Genomic DNA, 23,648 nt, shown 5'->3' with positions numbered 1-23,648 from the left:
AAGCAGATTTCCTGGCAGTAGAGAGTCATGTGGTGAGGAGAAAAAGAAAAAGGCAGTTCTTCTGTAGATGGTAGACAGAGCCACATGGCCAGAGAGAAGAGAGAAAAGCAGAGATTCAGTAGGTGTTGAGGCAGATCTCTTGTACAGTTTTCTCAGAGCCAGGAGTAAAGATGGAGGATGAAGGAACAGAGGACAAAGATAAGGTCAAAAGCATAGGAGCTTACTAAAACTATGAGGATAAAAAAAGTGGGCACAGAGAGGAGCTGAATGTGAGGTCAGAGCTAAAGCTGTATAGATGGAATTATGTCATAGAGGAATAAAGTAAACAGACAAAAGAGCATGGTGTACATAGATTACTTTCAGATACTCTGTGCTATACATAGAGTCTTCCCCAGGACTCTGGGAGGAATTTTTTCAGGGTTGGAACTTGGGAAAATTCTGTTAGTTTATGATAGAAATTAATTAGAGAAGTGCTAGAAAACAAAGAAATAGAATTTTCATACCCAGCCTGAATCTTACAAATGGAAGTTACTTACTTTACTGTGACTAAATCCCAGATCCACGTTTCAGGAAAATATTTTCTAAAGGTCTCAGTAGGTGGATCTTCATGTGGTGGATCTTCACGTGGTGGATCTTTATGTGGTGGAACCTCCATTGGTGGATTTCTATGTGCTACTAATCTCATGATTCTTAAGTCTTCACTGCTATTTTCCACATCAAATACTATGAAGTTACAATGGAAGAAATGGACATAGTTCTGAGTACAAAGGGATACAATGTGCAGGGTAAATGTAGCTTAATTTTCAGTTTCTTCTTGACTCTTAGATGCTATTACAAAGACACTGGAAATGATACATTGAACCTCTCACTTTGGGGGAGGCTGGGTAACATCTTTGTCAAAAGCAGAAAGTATGAAATCCTGGAGAAAACATCTCCTAGTGTAGCTGGAGTTGGTAGGAAGCACAGTGCATATTTTCTTGGGTTGGATAGTCAGGGAATGCTTACAGATACAATGTTCCCACTAGGAGGATTGAAGATCCATAATGCTATCTCCCAGGCAACAGATCCTGTGGCTACAATGAGCATCACTCTAGACCAGAGTTGAGTGATGGCTACATTATCAGCAGAGACATTCTTGGAATGCTTTTTCTTTCTCTAGATCTGTAGAATTAACCCAATATTTTCATGGTTTACATTAATATAAAACTGAAAGAGATATAGGTAGGAAACTCTTGGATCAGAGATACACACAACGGAAAAGTCCATATCAAGATTGTTTTGGTTCTTTTTTTTTTTGGTGATGCAAAGAAAGTTTATTACTCAAGAATCATAGCATTGGCTTGGGTTTATACGGGCAAGAAATGCAAGATTAAACGTGGCAACAGAGGGTCTGTGCTCTGCTTTTCCAAGAACAAGTATACATTCAGATTCAGTTAGGGTTTCTATTTCCCAACTGAATCTTGGCTTGAAAATCTCTCCCATTGTTCAAATACAGATACACACAGACAGCTTTATTTATTCATTGTCTAGAGTAGTCACAGTGCCTTAGTTCCTTGCTTGTGATGATATTTTGATTTCTTTTCAAATCAATATAAGGAAAATTAATACAGTCCAGTCAGAATTATGTTTTATTTTATGTTAACACACATGTAAAAATAAATTTTAGTATTTAGAATATAAATAATAGTGAAGATAGGGATTCATGATTTCAAGTTATATTGCAGAGGTATAGTAATAAAACCAGCATGGTACTGGCACAAAAATAGACATGTAGATCAATGGAACAAAATATAAGATCCAAACACAGATCATCTGATAGTTGACATAGATGCAAAACCACACACTAGAGGAAAGGCAGCATTTTCAACAAATGGTGCTCTGAAAACTGCCTGCTCAATATAGAAGAATGAAAGTAGACCTACATCAATGACCCCACACAAAATCGACTCCAAATGGATCAAGGACCTCAACATGAAATCTGAAACTGCTAGAAAGGAAACACAAGCAGTAACCCTACAAAACAGATGTGCAGGAAAGGAGTTTTTAAATAAGACCCATTCACTTAGAAATTAAGGTCAATAATTGACAAATGGGACCTCAAAAAACTAAAGTGTTTCTACACAGCTAAGGAAACAACCAACAGAGTGAAGTGGAAGCCCACATAGTGGGAGAAAATCTTTGCTTCTATACATATGATAGAGGGTAAGTATCCAGACTATATAAAGAACTCAAAAACAAAGAGTCAAAAAACAAACAGCTCAATTGAAAAATGGGCTGTGCATCTAAACCCAGTTTTCAAAAAGAAATAAAAGTGACTAAAATATTTGTTAAAAGTGTTCATCATGCTGGTAATTCAGGAAATCTAAATTAAAACAACTTTGAGATTCATCTCACCCCAGTCAGATTAGTCAACAAAACACCTGACAACCACTTGGAGAAGAACGGGAAAGGGAAACTCTCTCTTGCTGATGGTGGGAATGCAAACTGGCGCAGCCACTCTGGAAGTGGCTCCCATGAAGGAGGAGGGAAAGGTTACACGTGGTTGGTATTGGCTGAAGAGAGAGTGAGTGTGACCTTAGACCCGAGTGCTTTGCTTTTTCCATCTTCTCCTCTACCTGCAATGCCTGGCTTTTTCCTTCTCTTCTTCATCTCTAATACTGAGGAAATTCTCTTCACCTCTCTGACATGTCTACAAAAGTTCTTCACACCTCACACAATGATTCTCTATTACACTATTGCCCTTTGTCTTGTCTGTCTCTTTAACACTGAAGGAAGAGCCTCCAATCTCTAACTTCCTTGTAGTACCAGCATGCATTTGGACACATTTTGCTCAGGTAGGTTTGGGCTCTTTCTCTCTTATTTGGATACTATACATGCTCTAAAATTTTATCATCCTTGATAAATAATTCACATTTATTTTATTCTGAAAATAAACGATGATTTGTTATTTTACCTGCTATTGGAGTAAAAATCTCAACATCCAAACATACTTTAGGATGTTTGATCTTCAAGTTGGTGAATGCCTTTAAGCCCATGTCCTGGAAAGAAAATTATTAATCCAGCAAAATATCTCAAAATTCTGTAAAAATCCTAATGTGTTTATAATAACTAATTCAGATATAAGTTCCCATGTTCAAGTAGAATTCTTATTCAAATTGTATTTTCATACTCCTTAGAGAGTGGGGGGGGGAACACAGAATTCATAGTGAGACATATGTTCTCTGATACAAAGCCCTTTTATTTTAAAAAGTCATTCACAGCCATGCACAGTGGTACATGCCTTTAATCCCAGTACTTGGGAGGCAGACTCAGGTAGATCTCTGTTGAGAGATATTTGATTACACTGTGTAAAGATATGTCACTGTGATTGGTTTAATGAAAAGCTAAGTGGTCAATAGCTAGGCACGGAGAATGAGCTGGACTTTTGGGCAAGGACAGTAAGTAGGAAGAGGAATTTAGGTTGCAGGGAGGTGGGAGAAAGAGAGAGGTATACCAGAGGCCAGCTTGCCAGGCAGTTAGCTAGAGGAAGCAGGAAAGTAGGACATACAGAATGAAAGAAAAGTGAAATGCCCCAAGGCAAATGTAGATGAATAAAAACAGGTTAAATTAAGTTATAAGATCTAGTGGGACAAGCCTAAGCTAAGGCTGAACATTCATAATTAATAATAATTCTCTGTGTCTTTATGTGGGAGCTGGCTGGTGGGACAGAGAAAGATTTGTTACAGATCTTTGTGAGTTTGAGGCCAGCCTGATCTACAGAGTGAGTGCTAGGACAGCCAGAGCTACATAGTGACACTCTGTTTCAAAAAAAAAAAAAAAAAGAAAAAAGAATGAAAAAGAAAATATCACTTATCTTCTCTGTGCCTGTACTGGGCACTTTCCAAGATGCAGTTTTTATAATGTTTGGGATTGAATACATGAACCACCATTTATGAGGTGGTTGGTCTACTAGTGATTCTTATCCCTGGCCTGACCCTGTAACTAGAGTTTTCCTGCCTGGCCCACAGTCACGACAAATCTCTGTCTACCTTCAGTCCCACAGCCGCTCAGACCCAACCAAATAAACACAGAGACTTATATTGCTTACAAACTGTATGGCCGTGGCAGGCTTCTTGCTAACTGTTCTTATATCTTAATCCATTTCTATAAATCTATACCTTGCCACGTGGCTCATGGCTTACCGGTGTTTTCACATGCTGCTTGTCATGGAGGCGGCTGGCAGTGTCTCCTCCCACCTTCCTGTTCTCTCAATTCTCCTCTCTGTTAGTCCCACCTATACTTCCTGCCTGGCCACTGGCCAATCAGTGTTTTATTTATTGACCAATCAGAGCATTTGACATACAAACCATCCCACAGCATGACCCTAAAAATTCTCTGCCAATATAGCATTTCATGAAACCTAAATAATTCCGAGAGCAGCATGTTAGTGGGTAACACTGCTTACCTCCACGTAACTGTAGACATCCCTCTCATTTGAGTGTAAGGGTACGAGGCCATCACTATCTCTATTCCACTCACATGGGTCTTCATCTTCAAGTAGTTGGTATGGACTTGGGATGAAGTTGCTGGGCTGCATATCTGGCAGATTATATATCTGTAAGAAACAGGAGACAGGGGAGCTTCTTTCTTGGGCTTTCTTGAAATATACTCACGAAAACAAAAGATGATCATTGCAAATCACTGCTTGAATGTTCAATGATCCCCAAACAAGGTTTTCTAAATATTTTCTGTTGAAGAGTCCCTTATTCTGAAGGTGTTCACAATATTTAGAAAAAGACTAAAAATACTTCACATATTTAAAAAAAGGTATGAACGTAAATCCTGCATGTTATATTTGAGATTGATGTAATTTTAACATTACTTACTATACAACATTAAACATTTAGAAATATATTTACACTATATAAACCATTCAATAAATATAAAATACAAGGTTGTATATTTCAGTCTACTGGTACACTATAAAAACAAACAAAACAAAAATTGAGTTAGTCAGTATGTAAATAGCCTGAAGAGATCTGAATGAAGATTTCTGTACACATTTTTTTCCTAAAATTCAGGGAAAAAATTTCAAAACAAAACAAACAAACCCAAGCCACCTCCATCTTTGACAGAAGGATGTACTCAACCCTCCAAACTGCAGTGCATGTATTTAGAAAGAGGGAGAGGGACTGCAGGTCACATGTCCAAATGGAAGTGATCATGGTTAGCAGCCACAGGGGAAGTGCTGTGGAATGTTCTATATGTCAAATGTGTTGCTCTGGTTGGTTGTTAATAAAACACTGATTGGCCAGTAGCCGGGCAGGAAATATAGACAGGACAAGCAGAGAAGAGAATTCTGGGAAGTGGAAGGCTGAGACAGAGAGACACTGCCAGCCTCTGCCATGACAAGCAACATGTGAAGATACCGGTAAGCTACGAGCCACATGGCAAGGTATAGATTTATAGAAATGGGTTAATTTAAGATAGAAGAAGTAGATAACAAGAAGCCTGCCACAGCCATATAGTTTGTAAGCAATATAAGTCTCTGTGTGTTTACTTGGTTGGGTCTGAGCGGCTGTGGGACTGGTGGGTGAGAGAGATTTGTCCTGACTGTGAGCCAGGCAGGAAAACTCTAGCTACAAATGACGCCCAACAGCTCAAGTTTCCACCTTAAACCTGAGAATATTTAATAACCAATTCTAAATGGAGCCAAAATCAGGTTCCTGCTTCATGTCTCATATGGACAGCTAGTGGCAACATGTAGGTTTGAGCTACTACGGCGGGTTCCTGGCGTGCACATTTGACGGGCAGTATGGTGGGAATGAGGCATCCACAAACGGCACATTATGCTGCTGCGTGGTGGAGTTAGCCTTTGCTAGTACAAAAAAAAAAAAAAAAAAAAAAGGGGTTTCTGGGCTACACGCTGCTTTGATAGAACTGCTTCTGATAGTTGATGGTACACATGGCTCCAGACCCAGAACTGGCCTTAAACTGTACCACCGCCATGTTGGGAAGCTGAGGCAGGCAGAGCCAGCAACCACAGCACCGTTTCAGTCTTAGAATGCTGCAGTATAAAGCAATAGGTTCACAATAAGACAGATTCAGTTGAAATAGTTTACAGTGTGTATAAAAATGTACGTAGGCTTGAAAAAATATATATACAGTTATATACAGTTATATAAACAAATAGATAGTTTTAAAAAATAAAGTCTTTAAAGAGACAGTAAAATTAATATAAAAAATAAGCCATGTAAAGATGGATATCACACAGAAAATCTGGATTATGTTGTTTTTGGAATTTTTTTTTTTTTTGGTTTTTTGAGACAGGGTTTCTCTGTGTAGCTTTGTGCCTTTTTCCTGGATCTTGCTCTGTAGACCAGGCTGGCCTCGAACTCACAAAGATCCACCTGCCTCTGCCTCCCGAGTGCTGGGATTAAAGGCGTGTGCCACCACCACCTGGCTGTCTTTGGAATTTTTTAACTGCAGAGAGACATTTGATTTTAAAGGCAGATGAGTTAAACCAATATGTATATTGTCAGGATGAGAGCTGTTGGGGAACATTATTTTAAGGTGTGTTACTTTTGTTTATCTTCATTGGTTTAACTCTGTGAAGCTGTGTTACTGTGCCTGTCTAAAACCCCTGATGGTCTAATAAAGACCTAAATGGCCGATAGCAAGGCAGGAAAAGGAATAGGTGGGGGGTGGCAGGCAGAAAGAATTAAAAGAAGGAGAAATATGAGAGAGGAGAAATATAAAAGCAAGGAATGAGAGAGGAAGGAGGAGGACTTCAGGGGCATTCACACAGCTACACAACCAGCAACAGAGTAAGAAGGAAAGAAAAGGTATAAAGGAATAGAGAAAGATAAAGGCCCTGAGGCCAAAGATAGTCAGGATAATTTAAGAAAAGCTGGAAAGAAACAGGTGTATCTGGAAGTTTTTCTGTGTCCTGACCAGTCCTGCAGCCACTCAGACCCAAGTAAACACACAGAGGCTTATATTATTTACAAACTGTATGGTGTACGGCAGGTCTCTTGATAGCTAGCTCTTATATTTTAAATTAACCCATTTCTATTAATCTATGCATTGCCACATGTGCTTCTACTTTTACTACTACTTTTACTACTTCTACTACTTTTACATCTTGTTTTTCCTCATGGTAGCTGGCGTCTCCTGGCCTCTGCCTTTCTCTTTCTTGTCTCTCTCCTTTCCTGCCTGCCTCTAAGCTGGCTTGCCATAACCAAAGCAGCTTATTTGTTAATGAATGGGAACACCATATATTCACAGCATACAGAAAGACATCCCCCAGAACTTCCCTTTTTCTGTCTAATCAAAAAGGAAAGTTTTATCTTTTTTTTTTTTTTTTTTTTTCGAGACAGGGTTTCTCCGTGTAGCTTTGCGCCTTTCCTGGAACTCACTTGGTAGCCTAGGCTGGCCTCGAACTCACATAGATCCGCCTGGCTCTGCCTCCCGAGTGCTGGGATTAAAGGCGTGCGCCACCACCGCCTGGCAGAAAGTTTTATCTTTAACTTAGTAAAATCACATATAATAAAACAGTTATCAAGTGAGAATTACTTACAATATCTAGTCTATTTGTATTTGGCAAAATTAAAGAAAATATTCTATTTATCCTATATTTGTGAGTCTAAAGTTTAATATCTAATTTATCTTTTATAATGACTAAGAAAAACTATACTTATAACTATCTTGTCTTCAACTACTTCAAAGACCCCAGAAGGATATAATATTACCTAAGTAAACAGGAAGAGCATTGTAAGCAGCTTCCAAAAATCTAGAATGACAAACACAGCTGCCTGCCTGGATAGTCATCCAAAGTTTCTCTGTAATGTTGGGGCATCCATCTTCAGCCTATAGGCCTTTTTTTTAGTTAAGTTCAGTCAGTAGTTTTTTAGTTGATTTTCCCTGTGTCCTGTAGAATGTCTGGCAGTCTCCTCTGCAAAGCAGGAACCTGAAGGACCATCTCACCTTGCTTTGGCAGAATTCAGTGGTCATTTTCCTATGGGTCCTGCATGTCTAGTTTATACAACATTCTGCCAATCAGTCCAGGAAAGAACAGTTTCTTGCCCAAATGGCTAGTTCTGCCAAGAAGAAGAAGATAAATTCCATGTGGAGTGTCTTCCATGTCTATCTTCTTCTTTGAAGTAAATCAGTGCTGCCAGGAGCAGACGTGTCTCACTGTCTAGGAAAGTCTAAGTTTTTAAAACATTTTAAATGCCATATTCTGTAGGTCTTTGAAGTGTTTGAAGATCACCTACCTAGTTGAAATATATCTATGTATACCTAGAAAACTTAACTAGCATAACTAGAAGTTTGATATCATAGATGACTATTAATCTTGTTTCTTAATTATATATTACAAATTCAAATGAGCTATACAAACATAACACCTTAAACAAAAGTAATATATTTACAGTATAACAAAATTAACTTTGAATTTGTAATAAACTAAAGTCTATAGCAGTGTAAAACATTTCAAATAAGTTGTTGCTCTTTAAAAGTAGATTCAATAATCTACCCTTTTATCTGATCATATCTATATCATATCCTCCTTTTTTCTTTAGAAAGAGATTGACTATGACCAATAACAATTTGTAACCAACCCCTAAACAAAGACAAACATCTGTAATCCATTTTTGGAAATGTGGGTATAGTTTCTCATACTACTTCTTGCTGGTTGTGGGTGCTGGCAATCTTATGGGGATCCTGAGAAAATTAAAAATTATGGTCAAGTCCTGACTGGAGTAGTCTGTAATGCTGCATCGTCTGAGCCAGTTGCCTTGAAGCTAATTTTGGATGTTGGATCATCTGGAGACCTCTCAGGTGGTCTTGGCTGATCAAATTATATTAGCTTGGAAGCAATCCATAGGTTCTCATCTTCTGTTGAAACAAAAGCAGAACCTCCTTTCCTAAGCAATGTATCCTTAGACATAACGTTTGAAGTCAAGATAGCGTTAAACTATACATATTGGTTTAACTCATCAGCCTTTACAATTAAATATCTTTCTGTAGTTAAAAATCCCAAAGAAAATATAATCTAGACTCTGTGTGTGATTTCCATCTTTACATGGCTTATTTTTTATATTATTTTTACTGTGTCTTTAAAGACTTTATTTTTTAAAATTACCTATTTCTTTATATAACTGCATATATTCCTTTTTCTCTCTCTTTCAAGCCTATGTACATTTTTACACACACTATAAACAGTTTAGAGTTTTATTTCACCTGAATCTGTCTTATTGTGAACCTATAAACCTTCTCTGACCATTGTAAACTGTACCATGCCTAAGATTGATACATCAGCCTTGGCCCACCTCAGCTTCCCAACATGGTGGAAGTATGCCTACCACCAACTCTGGGAAGCAGTGTGTCTATGTCTCCAAGAAGCAGCACATTGCCTAGGAACCCTTTTTTTTTTTTTTTTTTTTTTTCTGTACTAGGAAAAGCTAAATTCACTATGCAGTAGACAGATTGGAGAAACCTCTATGGTGATATTTTATTTGTACTGAAATGTGATTTTATTTGTATGTTAATAAATAAAGTTGCCTGGGGGTCAGAGCTAATAGCAAGCCATAGCAGAAGCTGGGCAGTGGTGGTACACACCTTTAATCCCAGTGCTTGGGAGGCAGAGCTAGGCAGATCTCTGTGTGTTCAAGGATACAGCCAGCATGGAGACATACACCTTTAATCTCAATACCAACCATAGAAGACCTGGAGGTCTGTATAGATGGGCAGTGACGAGGAGGTCATGTGGTTGGGTTTACAACCAATGAGAAGGTAGAATAGAAAGTCAATAAAAAGGACAAACACACAGGATGTAGGTCTCTTGCTGAGGAGGACAGCAGCGGCAGTGAAGGGTAAGGATTTTAGCTCTTAGCTATTGCTCTGACCTCTTGGGCTTTCACCTCTGCATTGGCTCTGTGTTTCTTATTTAACAAGACAGTTACATCTACAAACCTCTGTGTACCATGGCAGGAATCCACCATGCTGCACTCAAGCCCACATGCTGTGAACCCACCATACTGTATCTTAAGTCGGAACACCAGGGCATCTCTGTATCTTGGTGTCTCTATATCTCAGCCCACATGAGACCTGAAGTAGAAAGCTGTTCTTAGCTCAATTTTAGAATTCCTTTGTAAGTTCTCTCAAGTTTTAGCTAGAAAGTTGAGCCAAGACATTGGGCAGCCAAATGTAGCTGGAAGTTTTCCTGTGTCCCGCCCAGTCCTGCAGCCGCTCAGACCCAAATAAACACACAGAGGCTTACATTAATCACAAATGGCATAGCCTATGGTGGGCCTATTGGTAACTAGCTCTTACATCTTAAATTAACCCATTTCTATTAATCTATGCATTGCCATGTGTGCTTCATGGTTTACTGGTACCTTTACATCTTGCTTCTCCTGGCAGTGCCTGGCATCTCCCTGGCCTCTGCCTTTCTCTTTCCTGTCTCTCTCCTTTTCTGCCGACCTCTAAGCTGCCTTGCCATAGGCCAAATCAGCTTATTTATCAACCAATGGGAACAACATATATTCACAGCATACAGAAAGACATCCCCCAGCAAACAAGTCAAGCTAAGGCCAGGCATTTGTAATTAAAAATAAGCCTCCATGTGTTATTTATTTGGGAGCTGGGTAGCAGGCACCCCAAAAGAGCAAAAAGAAAAAAAAAGACATTTTGGTACCCAATGTGGGTCCTGAATGTTTCTAGGGCCTGAGAAAACTGAAAAGACAAAAAAAAAAAAAAGAGAGAGAGAGAGAGAGAGAGAGAGAGAGAGAGAGAGAGAGAGAGAGAGATACAGCTTCTTTAAGAGTTTCAGCTGGACAGTTTCTGCTGGTCATGGTCAGTGAGCCCTTGAGCAGCCAGTACGTTAAGTAGGAACAAAAAACTAAGTAAAAATGCCTGCCACAGTGCAAGCATCGGCATTCTAGACCACAGGAAGGTTGATTGCAGTTCCTGGTGAGACAAATCTCCCATCTGGCTGTGAGCTTTAGGCTTGATTTTCACAACCCAAGAAGTGGGTGGAGTCAGCTGCCAAAGCCTCGGGCATAGGTTCACCCTGCTTAGCAGTTTAAAGTTTGTTTATGTGGTCAAAAAGGCTAAAAGATACACAATAAAAGAAGTCCAGATGAAGAACCTCTAAAGAGGTTACAGTGTGTTTAACAATGTGCAGAGGCTTAAGGAAAGAGAAAGGGTATAGTCATAGAAAAAATGAATAGTTTAAAAGTAAAGTCTTTAAAGAAATAAATAAAGCAATATATAAAAGAATAAGCCATGTAGAGATGAGAAATACACAGGGAGTTTGGATCCTGTATGTTATTATGTTAATTTTGAATGTTTTGATTGTTGAGAAGCCAAAGACAGCTTCTAGGAGACATGGGATTGTGAACTAAACTGCTAAATTGAGCTAACCTAAATACTTTATGAATGCCTTTACTTTAAAAAAGAAGTCAACAAATATATTTGTTAAATGGAAATCAAAAATGCTTTTGAGTTTTGTTCCCACAGGAGACAAGAGGTTGTGGATATTATTCCTTTAGGAATAATGTGGATCAGGTTTGATCAAGGGAGACCTCTTAAAACTTGACAGGTGGTAGCTATCAACAAAGCTTATAGCTGGTCTTCCCAGGACTTGGTCATTATCTCAAATTTTCTCTCTGGGACCCTAAAGCTGCTTTGCTCACAGAATACAGGAAGCAATTTAGAGAAATCAAAGTCCACATTCCCAAGGTTGGGGTGTGGGAGGCTTTTGGTTATTTGGTGGGTCATGGATGTTTGTTATATTTAGGGGAATATAGGAATGATAATAGGTGAATTATTGAATCTACTTTAAACTAAAAAGCAACTATTAATCTCAAATATTTTGTATTGATATGGACTTTTGTATATTGACACAAATTTAAAGTAACTTTTGTTGCAGCACACTGTATGTATGTTCCAGTCCTTGTTTCAGGGATTTTTGTGTATTGATAAAAATTTAAAGTTATTTTTGTTACTACATATTGTATGCATGTTTGTATTTTTGTTTGAGGTATTGTGCCTATGCAGTTCATTTGGAAATGTAGGGTGAAGTTCTAGTTTTTGAAAGCTATTATTATAAACTATATAGGATAATGAGGAAACATAGGTTAGTTTTTAGTCACTTACAACAATCAAAATTGTTTATTTATATCTACCACCTGTAGATATATTAGGTATGCTTTCCAGATAATATAGAGATATATTTTTGATAGATAGGTGGTCTCCAAAACTTTCAAAAACCTATATAACATGGCATTTAAAATGTTTTGCTAACTTAGGGCTTTTCATGACAATGAGACATATCTGGTCCTGGCAGCACCAATTTACTTCAGAGATGATGGGCATTGAAGAAGTTCCTTATGGAGCTTGCTTTCATTGTAGCAAAGTTAGTCACTGGGCAAAGAAACTGCTCTTGCCTTTGCTGACAATGTGCTATGCAGACTGGACATGCAGGACACACAGGAAAAAGACTATTGACCTTTGCCAATACAAGGCAGGACAGTCCTTCAAAGTTCCTGCTTCACAGAAGAGTCTGTCAAATATTCTGCAGGATACGGAGAAAGTGACTGATGAACTTTGCCAATACAGGGCAGGACAGTCCTTCAAATTTCCTGCTTCACTGAGAAGTCTTCCTGATACTCTAGGCCTGTAGGCTGAAGATGGATGCCCTAATGTTGCACAAGGAACTTGGGGTGACTCTCCAGGCAGTTAGCTGTCTCTGTCATTGCTAGAGTTTTGGAAGTTGTTTGCTATGCACTTTTTGTTTACTTAAATTATATTATATCCTCCTGGGGGCCTTTAATGGAGTTGAAGACTAGATAGTTAGAATTACAGTTTTCCTTAGATATGATAGAAAGTAAATTAGGTATTAAATTTTGGATTTACTAAGATACAATAGATTATGGAGTATTTTCTTTAAATATACCAGAAACAAATGAATTGGAATTCAGTACATTGTGAATGTAATCTTTACTTAATAATTGTCCTTATTGTATGCAGCCTTAATGTGTTAAAGTTAAAACATTTCACTGTTGTTTAGAAAAAAAATGAGGAAATGTTGGAGAATATCATTTTAAAGTGTAGCTGGAGTTATCTCCAGTCCCACCCAGGTCACAGCCACTGAGACCCAAATAAACATACAAAGACTTAAATTACTTATAAACTGTATGGCCATGACAGGCTGCTTGTTATCTAGTTCTTATATCTTGAATTAACCCATTTCTATAAATCTATATCTTGCCATGTGGCTCGTGGCTTTACCGATATTTTTTACATCTTCTCATTGCGGAGGTTGGCAGCATCTCCTGACTCAGCCTTCCACTTCCCAGAATTCTCCTGTCTCCTTGTCCCACCTATATTTTCTGCCTGGCTACTGGCCAATCAGCATTTTATTTATCAACCAATCAGAGCAACACATTCACAGCATGTAGAACATATCCACACCATTAAGGTATGCTACTTTTGTTTATGTTGCATTTATTTAACTCTATGAAGCTGTGATACTGTGCCTGTCTAAAACACCTGATGGTCTGATAAAGACGTGAAGGGTCAATATCAAGGCAGGAGAAAGGATAGTCAGGGATGGCAGGCAGAAAGAATTAATAGAAGGAGAACTCTGGGAGAGGAGAGATCTAAGAGAAAGGAATGAGAAAGGAAGGAGGAGGACTTCAGGGGTAGCCACACAGTTACACAACCAGCCACAGAGTAAGAAGGAAAGAAAAGGTATACAGCAATAGAGAAAGATAAAGGCCCCAAGGCCAAAGATAGATGGGATAATTTAAGGAAAGCTGACAAGAAACAAGCCAAGCTAAGGCCAGGCATTTACAATTAAGAATAAGCCTCCATGTGTGCTTTATTTGGGAGCTGGGTGGTGAGCCCCCCAAAAGAGCAAAAACAAACAAAGACAGAGGGCAGGGCAACAGAGGGCTCTGCTGGGGACAGTAGCAGAACTGAGCACTGCCACAGATGCTGGAGAACTGAAATCAAGTGAGGAGGAGGATGGTCTTGAAGTAAATATAAGAAGGAACAATTAAATGTCAGGACAGGAATACAAATGACAGGAAATATGACCACAGCTCAGTATCTGACTTCATAATGAGCCACATGTGTTGGGTATAGAAATGAATACTGTTTAAGGATTTTACACAGTAATCATATAGATTTTAGGTAAGGTGAAGACCAGAAGGGTCTGAATAATCAGCTTTAATATGCTGCTTTATAATAAAAGAATGAACAGATGATGTTAAAAATGAAGAAAGGCCAATACTCTCAACGACTAATAGAGAATGTGGAATAAAATAGTAGAGAAATAGCTGTGATCATTAAATGTACAAGCAGCCAAAGCATGGACAGGGCAGATGGTGTGAGAAAGGGAACTCTCTGTTCATGTTTTTTGTTATAATCATTGGGCAGTACATGTGTTTGCTTGTTTGTTAACTAATTGCTTGTATTTGTCGGCTAAAACAATTGCTCAAGAAATCTCTTATTTAGTGGATTGGGGAAATCAAAATCTAAAAGAAAAACATTTTAATCATATACTTTCCTAATCATTTTCTGCATGTGCATCATAAACTTTCATCATTAAAACTAAATTAAATGCTGGTTTAACTTACGCATTAGTTGAAGACTGGTAAATTCCCAGCATTATTTAGACTAAAGATTACTGTTTTTAAATTTGCATAAGCACCTTACATACATTTTAAAATATGCTAATAGCCAGTGGCAATAATAATTTTTTAAAAACTGTTACAGTGATCATGTAATTTTTTTTAAATAAACCCCACTCTTAATTCAGTATGAAGAAGAGTTTTGCTCTCATTAACTTGAGACTCCAGTAACTACATTATGATTTCAGTTGTGCTTTCCAAGAATTTTCAAACAAGCTGAGTACCTCCTTGTACTCTGCCTTTAAGAAGCATTCTGTCTTCTTATTTGGGGAACTCTTGAGATGTACAGATTCCATTTGTATAAACTGTTTCATTTGGCTTCCCCAGACAGCGTCTCTCTGAAAAGCTCCATCATGAGCACGTTAGGGGACAAGCCACTCCTGGGGTAGGAGAGGTGCAGAAGGACACAGAGGGCCTGGGTCACGCACAAGCTTTACAATGCACTGAGTGCTTGACTTCAGGCTTTGTCTTGAGTTTATGGACTGTAACAGGAATTGCTTAAAGTCTTATTAATAGAAAACCTAGAGCCAGATATTGGAGTGAAAGCTGAAAGATCAGAGAAGCAGAGCAAGCCAGACACAAGTTCTACCTCTATGAAATCCTCAGCCTAAAAAAAGAGAATTCCTGTTTCCTCATGCCTTATATGCCTTTCTATGTCCAGCCACATTACTTCTTGGGATTAAAGGTGTGTGTTACCACTGCCTGGTTCTGTTTCTCTCATGTAGCCCAGTGTGGACTTGAACGCACAGAGATCCAGATTGATCTCTGCCTCCTGAGTGATAGGTGTGTTCCACCACTGCCTGTCTAATTTAGACATAATTAAATTATGTCTAATTTAGTGCCTGGCTCTGTCCTCTGATCCCCAGGCAACCTTTATTGGGGTACACAGTACATCACCACAATTGGCTGAAGGTTTCAGAGCTATTCTTCGAGATTTTATAATGAAGAGCTCCCTTTAGTGATGCCTTTAGCATTAAATGCAGCATTTTTTATGTTACAGAGTCCTAGTGTCTGAATGACCACTACTTTATCAGAACCAGCATCTCAGAGCCTCAGCACTGGCCTTTCTTGGACAGAGGATGATGGGGACTCACCCAGGAAGGGGAGAGCTCAGCTTCAGGCCTCAGGAGCAGCACGCTTTGGTCCACGGCTCTTAGGCCGCAGAGGGACTGAGGAGAAGCTGTGACATGCAGATGGGCCTGTGAGGCGGGAAGACTTTGGGCTGGGGTGAAGGTCAGGTCCACCTGTGGGAAGGGGAATCAAGCTTAGCCAGCGTCTTGCTCTTGTACCCAGAAGCCTACCGTGCGAATCACCCTGTAACTCTGCATGCACATCTGTTTATCAGATTATGACTGTCAGAAGCTCAGCCGAGGCTCCTTGCTTCCTTTTCACCACTGGGATTGATTTAGGAAGACAGGAGATGTGTCAGTCAAACTCTGAAGCAACAAACGACTATTTCGGTTCCCTGAAATTTTTGCAAATAGCTCATTTTTGGTATGTGAGTGTGGTGTAATGCACACATGTGTGCAGGTGCGTGTACTCATGCACCCAGCAGAGGCCAGAGGAGCGTGTGTGCGCCCTGCTCTCACTCTCTGTCTTATAGACTTGAGACTGTCTCTCATGAACTTGGAGCTAAACTGGCAGGTGGAAAGTTCCAGCAGTTCTCCTGCCTCTGGCCTCCACAGCAGTGGGGTTGTAGAAGCTGCCAGTCATGCCTGGCTTTTTTACATGAGTGCTGGGATCTACGATTCAGCACACATTTAATAGTGTTTCTGTAAGCCCCTGGGCCATAGGAGTGGCCAGGCCCCTCCCCCTCCCTCTTCTAACTGCCAGGTTCCACTCACAGAATACTCTAACTGCCCTAACTGCTGGATCCTGCCCCCACCCTGCAGAGCAAAAAGCCCAGTCTCTGGACATGAAATCCCATCAATGTTCACCCTGGAAAGTTCCACCCCCTTCCCAAGAAGCTCTGTATGAGTCCTCTATCCTGTTCCATTTGCTGCTGAGACCCTAGATGGGAAACAACTCCTTATGACCTACTTCTCCCAGAATTTCCCTGACATTAGGGTCAAACTCAAATGTCTAGGGAGCGGACCCCTGACTCCACAGGCAGAAGTCTTCACTGTGGCCTTCAAGTTGTACCATGGGAGAGATGAAAAAGCCCCAAACAAAAATACTTGATGACGGCTAAGGCCTCTCAGCTGGCCAAAGCAAAAACCCAGGCTCCCTGATTTCCTAAAGCCTGAGAACTTCTGTGTCCTTGTTTGAAAAGCAGTCAGGAGGGTCACTGGGCCTGGGCCTGTCCAAACCCTTGTAAACCACCCAGACCGTGTCCAAGGTGCCATCAAGAAGGGCATTGGGTTGTTGATTGCTCTCATGTCCCTTGCGGCATGGGGACATCAAGCCCAGATTGCCATTTATCTGACCTCCGTGGTCTGTCCATGAACGACTGAGCGGGCCCAGGTCTCTTGGCCTGACTACCGCCATCTCCAACAGGGAGCCTCAGGTAGTTATCATAGTATCTGGGCGATTCATCTCCTTCCTTATGGACACTGGGCCCATTTCTTTGGTCCTGTTGAAGTTCTGGGGACCCACCTCTCCTTGTTCTTCTGTTGTTGGAGTAAGGAGACAGCCTTACCAGGCTCACCAAACCCCATCACTTGAAGGGTATTTCCCTTACCCATTCCTTCCTAATGATGCCAACCTTTCCCATCCTCTTGCTGGGAAAGGACCTCCTAGCCAAAGTGGGAGCCTCTGTTTCTTTTACTCCCCCGTCCACTTGACCCCAGGCTCACCAGCCATTCCCTTCCTCCTTCTCCCCCAAACCACATGATTTGACACACCTCTTCTTTTCCAACCTCTCAGGTAGATCCCTAGGTATGGGACACCTAAACCCCCCCATAGCCAAACATCACAGCCCTTATCATTCAACTACAAGACCTCACTAAATATATAACCCAGGCTCAATACCCACTTTCTTTCCAAAGCCTCTCATCTCTGACCTAAGAAAGAATCTTCTGCTCCCCACTTCTCCCTTTAATACCCCCATACTTGCAGTTAATTATAAAAACCAATGGAACCTACCGCTTGGCTCAGGATCTCTGACTTAACAACTCAGCAGTAGTTTCCCTTCACCCTATAATTCCCATGTCTTAACATTTCAAAATGACTCAAGTTGCTGATTTGACTCTTAAGATGTGTATAGACCGTTTGTTTCTGGTGGCTTCTGCTACCCAACATTTTCGGTTCCAAATTCTTCAGCTGCTTCTTCCTCCCCCTGCTCTAACCATCCATCTCTCCTCACCTACTTGGTAAATGTCCTCTCACTGGCTCCTGGAGCCTGCTGCACCCTCCAGGGCCTCACCATGTGGGCGACTGTCGAAACCCTCCCTGTTTCCTGGCCTCCTCCCCTAGGAGCTGCCTGCTAAACCCCCACAGCTTCCTTAAGCCCATCTTGGCCTCCGCGACCTTGTCCCTCCTGTCTCTCAGCTCCCACTGCAGCTGATAGAAACTCCCTCAAGTGGAGTTCACCTTCCCCTCTTCCTCCACGGACTCTAATTTTATTAAAGCTTCTCTCTAGCCTTAGTACAATTCAAATGGCCAAAACTGGCATTCTCAATTTTCAATGATAGCGACTTCTGCCACTGCACAAATAAATTATCCAAAATTCTCTTATATCTAAACTTGCTCTCTTCTCTTTCTTCTTACCTACATCTACCGGGAGTAGCTCTTATGTATTATGGATGCTTATCATCCTAGAGACCCTCATTTCTAATCAACAGCCTGTCCTAATGGGGTCAGGAAGTTACTCTATATTGGGCTGTCAAAGGCTGATTCAGTCCCCTGTAACTCCCCTATCCATCTCTCCTTCACTGGGGCTTATCACCTATGCATGTTTTCTCTATTCTTGTGTGATAATTCCTGTCCTGAAAACAAAAATCATAAAAGCAGGGTTTATAATAGAATTAAAAAAAACATGCTTGTTTAATAAGGTATTAAAGCTACACCTTCATGTACTCATACAGGAGCGTACAAGTGTTATAAAGGTCTGAGAATGTGAAATCTTAAGTAAGCACTGAGGATAACTTAAGTTCTGAGGGTCTAAGTAAGTGTTGTCTGAGGATGTGAAAGTGATTTAAGGCATGTACATGAAAGTTCTGGAGGTATAAGAAAGTGATTTAAGGCATGTAAATGAAAGTTCTGGAGGTATAAGAAAGTGACTTAGGATGATGGAAAACGTTTCAGATTTCTTTCCCCTCTATGCTATTGTTAAATCTATCCTTAATGGTTCAACCAGACCACTTGCATGGTGGGGTCTGGAGACTGCTCACCAGCAGGTTGCCAAAAGAAGATACTTATCTCTATGACACCTAAATCAACTTCTAATACACCTGTCCCCTATTCCATCTTTCTCTATGATCAAACTAGAAATCACTGTCGATGTTGGCCAGATGTAGGCTGCCCTTAGCAGTCCTATAAAAGATGAGATCCGACAACTTCAGACAGATCTTCAAAAAGTAAGAAACAGCTTGATGCCTCTGTCCAGTGGATCAATGATAGTCCAAAATGAAGCTGGATGCTGCCCTTCTCACCCCTTTCCCTTCTTTTCTTAACCCTGCCTTATAAACTCCTTGTCTAGATTTCTTCAACCTAACCAGACTTTTAACCAGTTACCATTACAGGATTACCAGCCCCTTGCTACGGAGCCAGAGACCTGCAGCATGCAGTTATATCCTGATGATGAAGATCAAGATTGCCCAAAGAACCTCAATACCCTGATTCAACAGGAAGTACTCTAATAATAACATTGCCCCCTTAACTGTGACTTGATTGTTTATCAACAATAAACAAAAAAAGCGGGGGAGGTAAGCCCCTTGAGCCACATGAGTGGCCAGGCCCCTCCCCCGAGGACCTCTAACTGCCAGGTTCAACCCACAGAATATTTTAACTGCCCTAACTGCTGGACCCTGTCCCCACCCTGCAGAGCAAAAAGCCCAACCTCTGGACATGAAATCTCAGCAATCTCCACCCTGAAAAGTTCCACCCCCTTCCCAAGAAGCTCTATGTAAGCACTCTATCCTGTTTAGTGTGCTGCTGTTTCTTGCTCAAGCAAAGGCAGCCACTTTCCTGGTTTTTTTCCCTCTCAATAAATCTCTTGTATGAGGTTTGTTGTGTGGTGTGACTTTGTGGTGTTCCTTGGCTTCCAGCTGCCAGGATACCTTTCAGTCTGAACTGCAATGCTTACCATTGTATCATAACATCTAATAACAGCAAGGCTCTATGTCCTTATCACACACATAGAAAAATCATAATGAAAATTTGGAGGGAAACTAAATACCATTGATAGGCCTGGATTGATAAACTAACCATTGATAGGCCTGGATTCTATTACTGGTCTTGCATAAAATGGTGTGACTTTAGGGTCTATGAGATTGCTCAATGGGTAAAGGCACCTGCTGTTAACCTCATGACCTGACCTTGATCTCCTGGACTCATGTTGGAAGAGACAGACATGTGAATATTGTTCTCTTTCTTCCACATGTGTGCATTCATGTGCACGTGCACATGGCATAAATATAATAGTTTTTAAGTTACAGGAGTTGGAACTCGTTAGCCAGTTATTAAGCATTCAGTTCCCCTCTCTCCCTCCATTTCCTTGCTTTCTTTCTCGTCACCCTCCAGCCATTTTGGGGGTTTGTGAATTGAAATCTGGCACTCTGGTGATGTCTGTATGTTTGCCACTGAGGCACACACCAATTACTGGGGTTAGTTTATCTGAAATCTGTATCCTTAAGACATTTTTTCTCTTTTTAAATAGAAATTTTAAGAAATAAATCACTCACTTTGTTGAGAAGACACTTCTCAATTTCAAGTTTTGCAGAATCTGCAATCATTTCTCCATCTGGCAAGATGCTGTAGATGAGTATTTTAGCCTCAGGAGCCATGCTGAAGTCCACAGGGATCTCCAGGGCAAAGTCGCCTTTCACTGGAGCTGGAGGGAATGGAAAGAGACAGTTATGGGTCAGAATATTGACAGGAAAACTCAAATAACTAAACACAGTGGACTGGAGGACTGTCTGTATGTGGAAGACATTCTTACACCTGGGCTGTTGTGTGGTTAATTGTTTGCATGCTAATGATCTCAGAAGGGTATGGGACGCTCACAGGAAGATATTTTCATCCAAGATGTTCACCATGGAGAGTTATATTGGCTATTTATAGCTAATCATATACTAACCTGTTATCTCTTTTACATCTTAACATCCCAAACAGCATCTGTTAGATACTCCTGTTATAAAAATGGGTGAAACAACTTTGAATAATGTTTCATTTATTATTTAGATAAGAGAAAGAAAAGTATAGATGACAACCTGGTACTCAGGGAGCTGACAATTGATGATTATCTCAGAGGAGCAAGCTACACTTGAAAATAATAAGCATATCTTTGTAGTCAATAAAATGCTCACAGTATTTACATTTTTATAGAGAAAATTATGCAATTTTAGAAGTCTCTGTTATTGTCTCTGGTGAACCTGAGGAGATTCATAAACCTTCTCAAAATGGGTGCTATGATTCCCATTTAGTGTTTGTAGAAGAACTAACTGGATATTTTATTAAATAGCTAAATAGTTTTTATAATTGACAAGGAAGCCCTTCTTCAGTAAGTTTGTTGGGCATCTAACAAGTCCCTACCATTTCTAGAAATCACTTGGAAGACTTCTGTGAAACTACATATGCAAATTTATGTGCTTTATGCAGTTGATACTGAAATGAAGAGAAATGGATAATAAATAGGTAAATTATAGAAAATATATTTGCATGTGGTAAGTGCTCTTTGGGAAGGAAAGGATGGCAAGAAGATGAATACTGAGAATATGGGGATCCAGTGGTAACTTGGGATTTTAATAGGAGCAGGTAGAAGGGGCCCCATTAAGAGAGTGACAGTTGAGCCAAGTAGAACTGAGCATTGTCATCAGGATATGACAGAGTGATTTCATTCCTTAAGTCACAGCAGTTATGATTACCTGCCTAAGACCTTTGTAACATCAAGCCAGTCAAAAATCCAGCGTGGATGGGGAGGGGTTCATGGAGACCCAATCTTAGCTGAGGAGCTGGATGAGTCAGATTTCTTCAGGGATGCAACCCCTGGTAGACTGTCCATGTTTCAGTGGATGGCCACATATCACATGCACGTATAGGTAGCACTAACTGAACTCAAAGGGCTTAAAAAAAAAAAAGACAGGAAGTAGGGAAGGGGCCTGGTGGATGTTGTCACAGAGGAGTTGGAGGAAATTTATGAGCAGTGTATATGATTGATATACTTTGTACATGAAAAAAAGAAAGCATCTTCAACCACATCTTACGGTGTTGGCATAACTGGGTATTGGCATGTAGAAGAATGCAAGATGTAGTGGGTAGCCATTCCAACCTTGATCTGGAAGTTTCAACACCCATTGAGGCTTCAGTAACTGTCACTCCTACAAGGTGGGGCCAAGAGAGGACCCTGAAGACCTGAGATCTGGATGCGCCAGCTCTCTTGGTTCCTGGACCCTGGACACTGGAGGTAGACTGAGCAGAGTTCCCCAGAGAACACCGCCGGACTGCGACACACCTTTCCCAGACCCTGCAACCTACCTATGCCTTCACTTGTAAGTTATGCCACTAAATAAACCTCCCTTTTAACTAAGTGGAGTGGCCTTAATAATTTCACCAATTGCAAACAGACCGATATCTATCTGTATGCATAAAACTCAAGTCCAAGTGGATCAAAACCTCAACATAAATCCTGTTACACTGAACCTGATAGAAGAAAAAGTTGGAAGTAACATTGAACACATTGGCACAGGAGATCCTTCCTGAATAGAACACCATTAGTGTCTACACTAAGATCAATAATAATAAATGGGACATCATGAAACTGAAAAGCTTCTGGAAGGCAAAGGACACTGTTAATAGGGCAAAATGGCCACCTATATAATGAGAAAATATCTTCATCAAATCCACATCCAACAGAGGGCTGATCTCCAAAATATATAAAGAACTCAAGAAACTAGACATCAAACAAACAAACAAACAACAAACAAACAAACAAATAATTCAACTAAAAAATGGGATACAGATATAAATAGAGAATTCTTTTTTTTTTTTTTTTTTTTTTTTGGTTTTTCGAGACAGGGTTTCTCTGTGTAGCTTTGCGCCTTTCCTGGGACTCACTTGGTAGCCCAAGCTGGCCTCGAACTCACAGAGATCCGCCTGGCTCTGCCTCCCGAGTGCTGGGATTAAAGGCGTGCGCCACCACCGCCCGGCTAAATAGAGAATTCTTAACAGAAGAATTGCAAATGGCAGAGAAACACTTAATTATTCAACATCCTTAGGCATCAAGGAAATGTAAATCAAAAGAACTTTGAGATTCCATCTTATACCTGTCAGAATGGCTAAGATCAAAACCACAAATGACATCTTATGCTGAGAGGATATGGAGCAAGACTCCTCCATTGCTGGTGGGAGTGCAAACTTGTACAGCCACTTTGAAAATCAATATGGTGGTTCAGAAAACCGGGAACTGATCTACCTCAAGACCAAGCTATATCACTCTTGGGTGTATACCCAAAGGATGCTCAATCATACCACAAGGATACTTGCTCAACTATGTTCATAACAGCTTTATCTTTAATAGCCAGACCTGGAAACAACCTAGATGTCAATCAACCAAAGAATGGATAAAGAAAATGTGGTACATTTACACAATGGAGTATTACTCAGCTGTTAAAAACAATGAAATCAGGAAATTTGAAGGTAAATGAATGGAACTAAAAAAAAGTCATCCTGAGTGAGGAAACCCAGACCCAGAAAGACAAATACGGAATGTGTTAACTCATTAGTGTATATAAACCATAAAGTATAGGATAACCATGCTACAATCCACAGACCCAGAGAGGTTAGGTAACAAGGAGGGTCCAAAGGGGG

At 40.3% G+C, this 23,648-nt stretch overlaps 1 protein-coding gene across 3 annotated transcripts in view; it reads right to left on the bottom strand.

Annotated features, from left to right (window-relative positions):
* Nucleotides 1–18,837, bottom strand: part of LOC131907368 (murinoglobulin-1-like) — a 40,428-nt gene extending 21,591 nt beyond the window's left edge. For 2 of the 3 annotated variants that reach the window (XM_059258526.1, XM_059258529.1), the window contains exons 1-5: nt 16,271–16,516; nt 15,776–15,925; nt 4,445–4,594; nt 2,954–3,038; nt 537–723 (exon numbers count right to left, since the gene is read on the bottom strand). In XM_059258526.1, coding sequence (XP_059114509.1) covers nt 537–723; nt 2,954–3,038; nt 4,445–4,594; nt 15,776–15,925; nt 16,271–16,303 — 605 coding nt within the window. In that variant the 5' untranslated portion in view covers nt 16,304–16,516. Of the gene's footprint in view, nt 1–536; nt 724–2,953; nt 3,039–4,444; nt 4,595–15,775; nt 15,926–16,270; nt 16,517–17,765 lie in introns of those variants that run through there. The other variant, XM_059258528.1, reaches the window with a different exon arrangement.
* Nucleotides 18,838–23,648: the final 4,811 nt, after the last annotated feature.

The sequence above is a fragment of the Peromyscus eremicus genome, chromosome 3 (genome assembly GCF_949786415.1).
Source record: "Peromyscus eremicus chromosome 3, PerEre_H2_v1, whole genome shotgun sequence".
Lineage (NCBI taxonomy): Eukaryota > Metazoa > Chordata > Mammalia > Rodentia > Cricetidae > Peromyscus > Peromyscus eremicus.
Note: the sequence above shows the minus strand (reverse complement) of the source record. Positions and strands in the feature narration are given on the sequence as shown.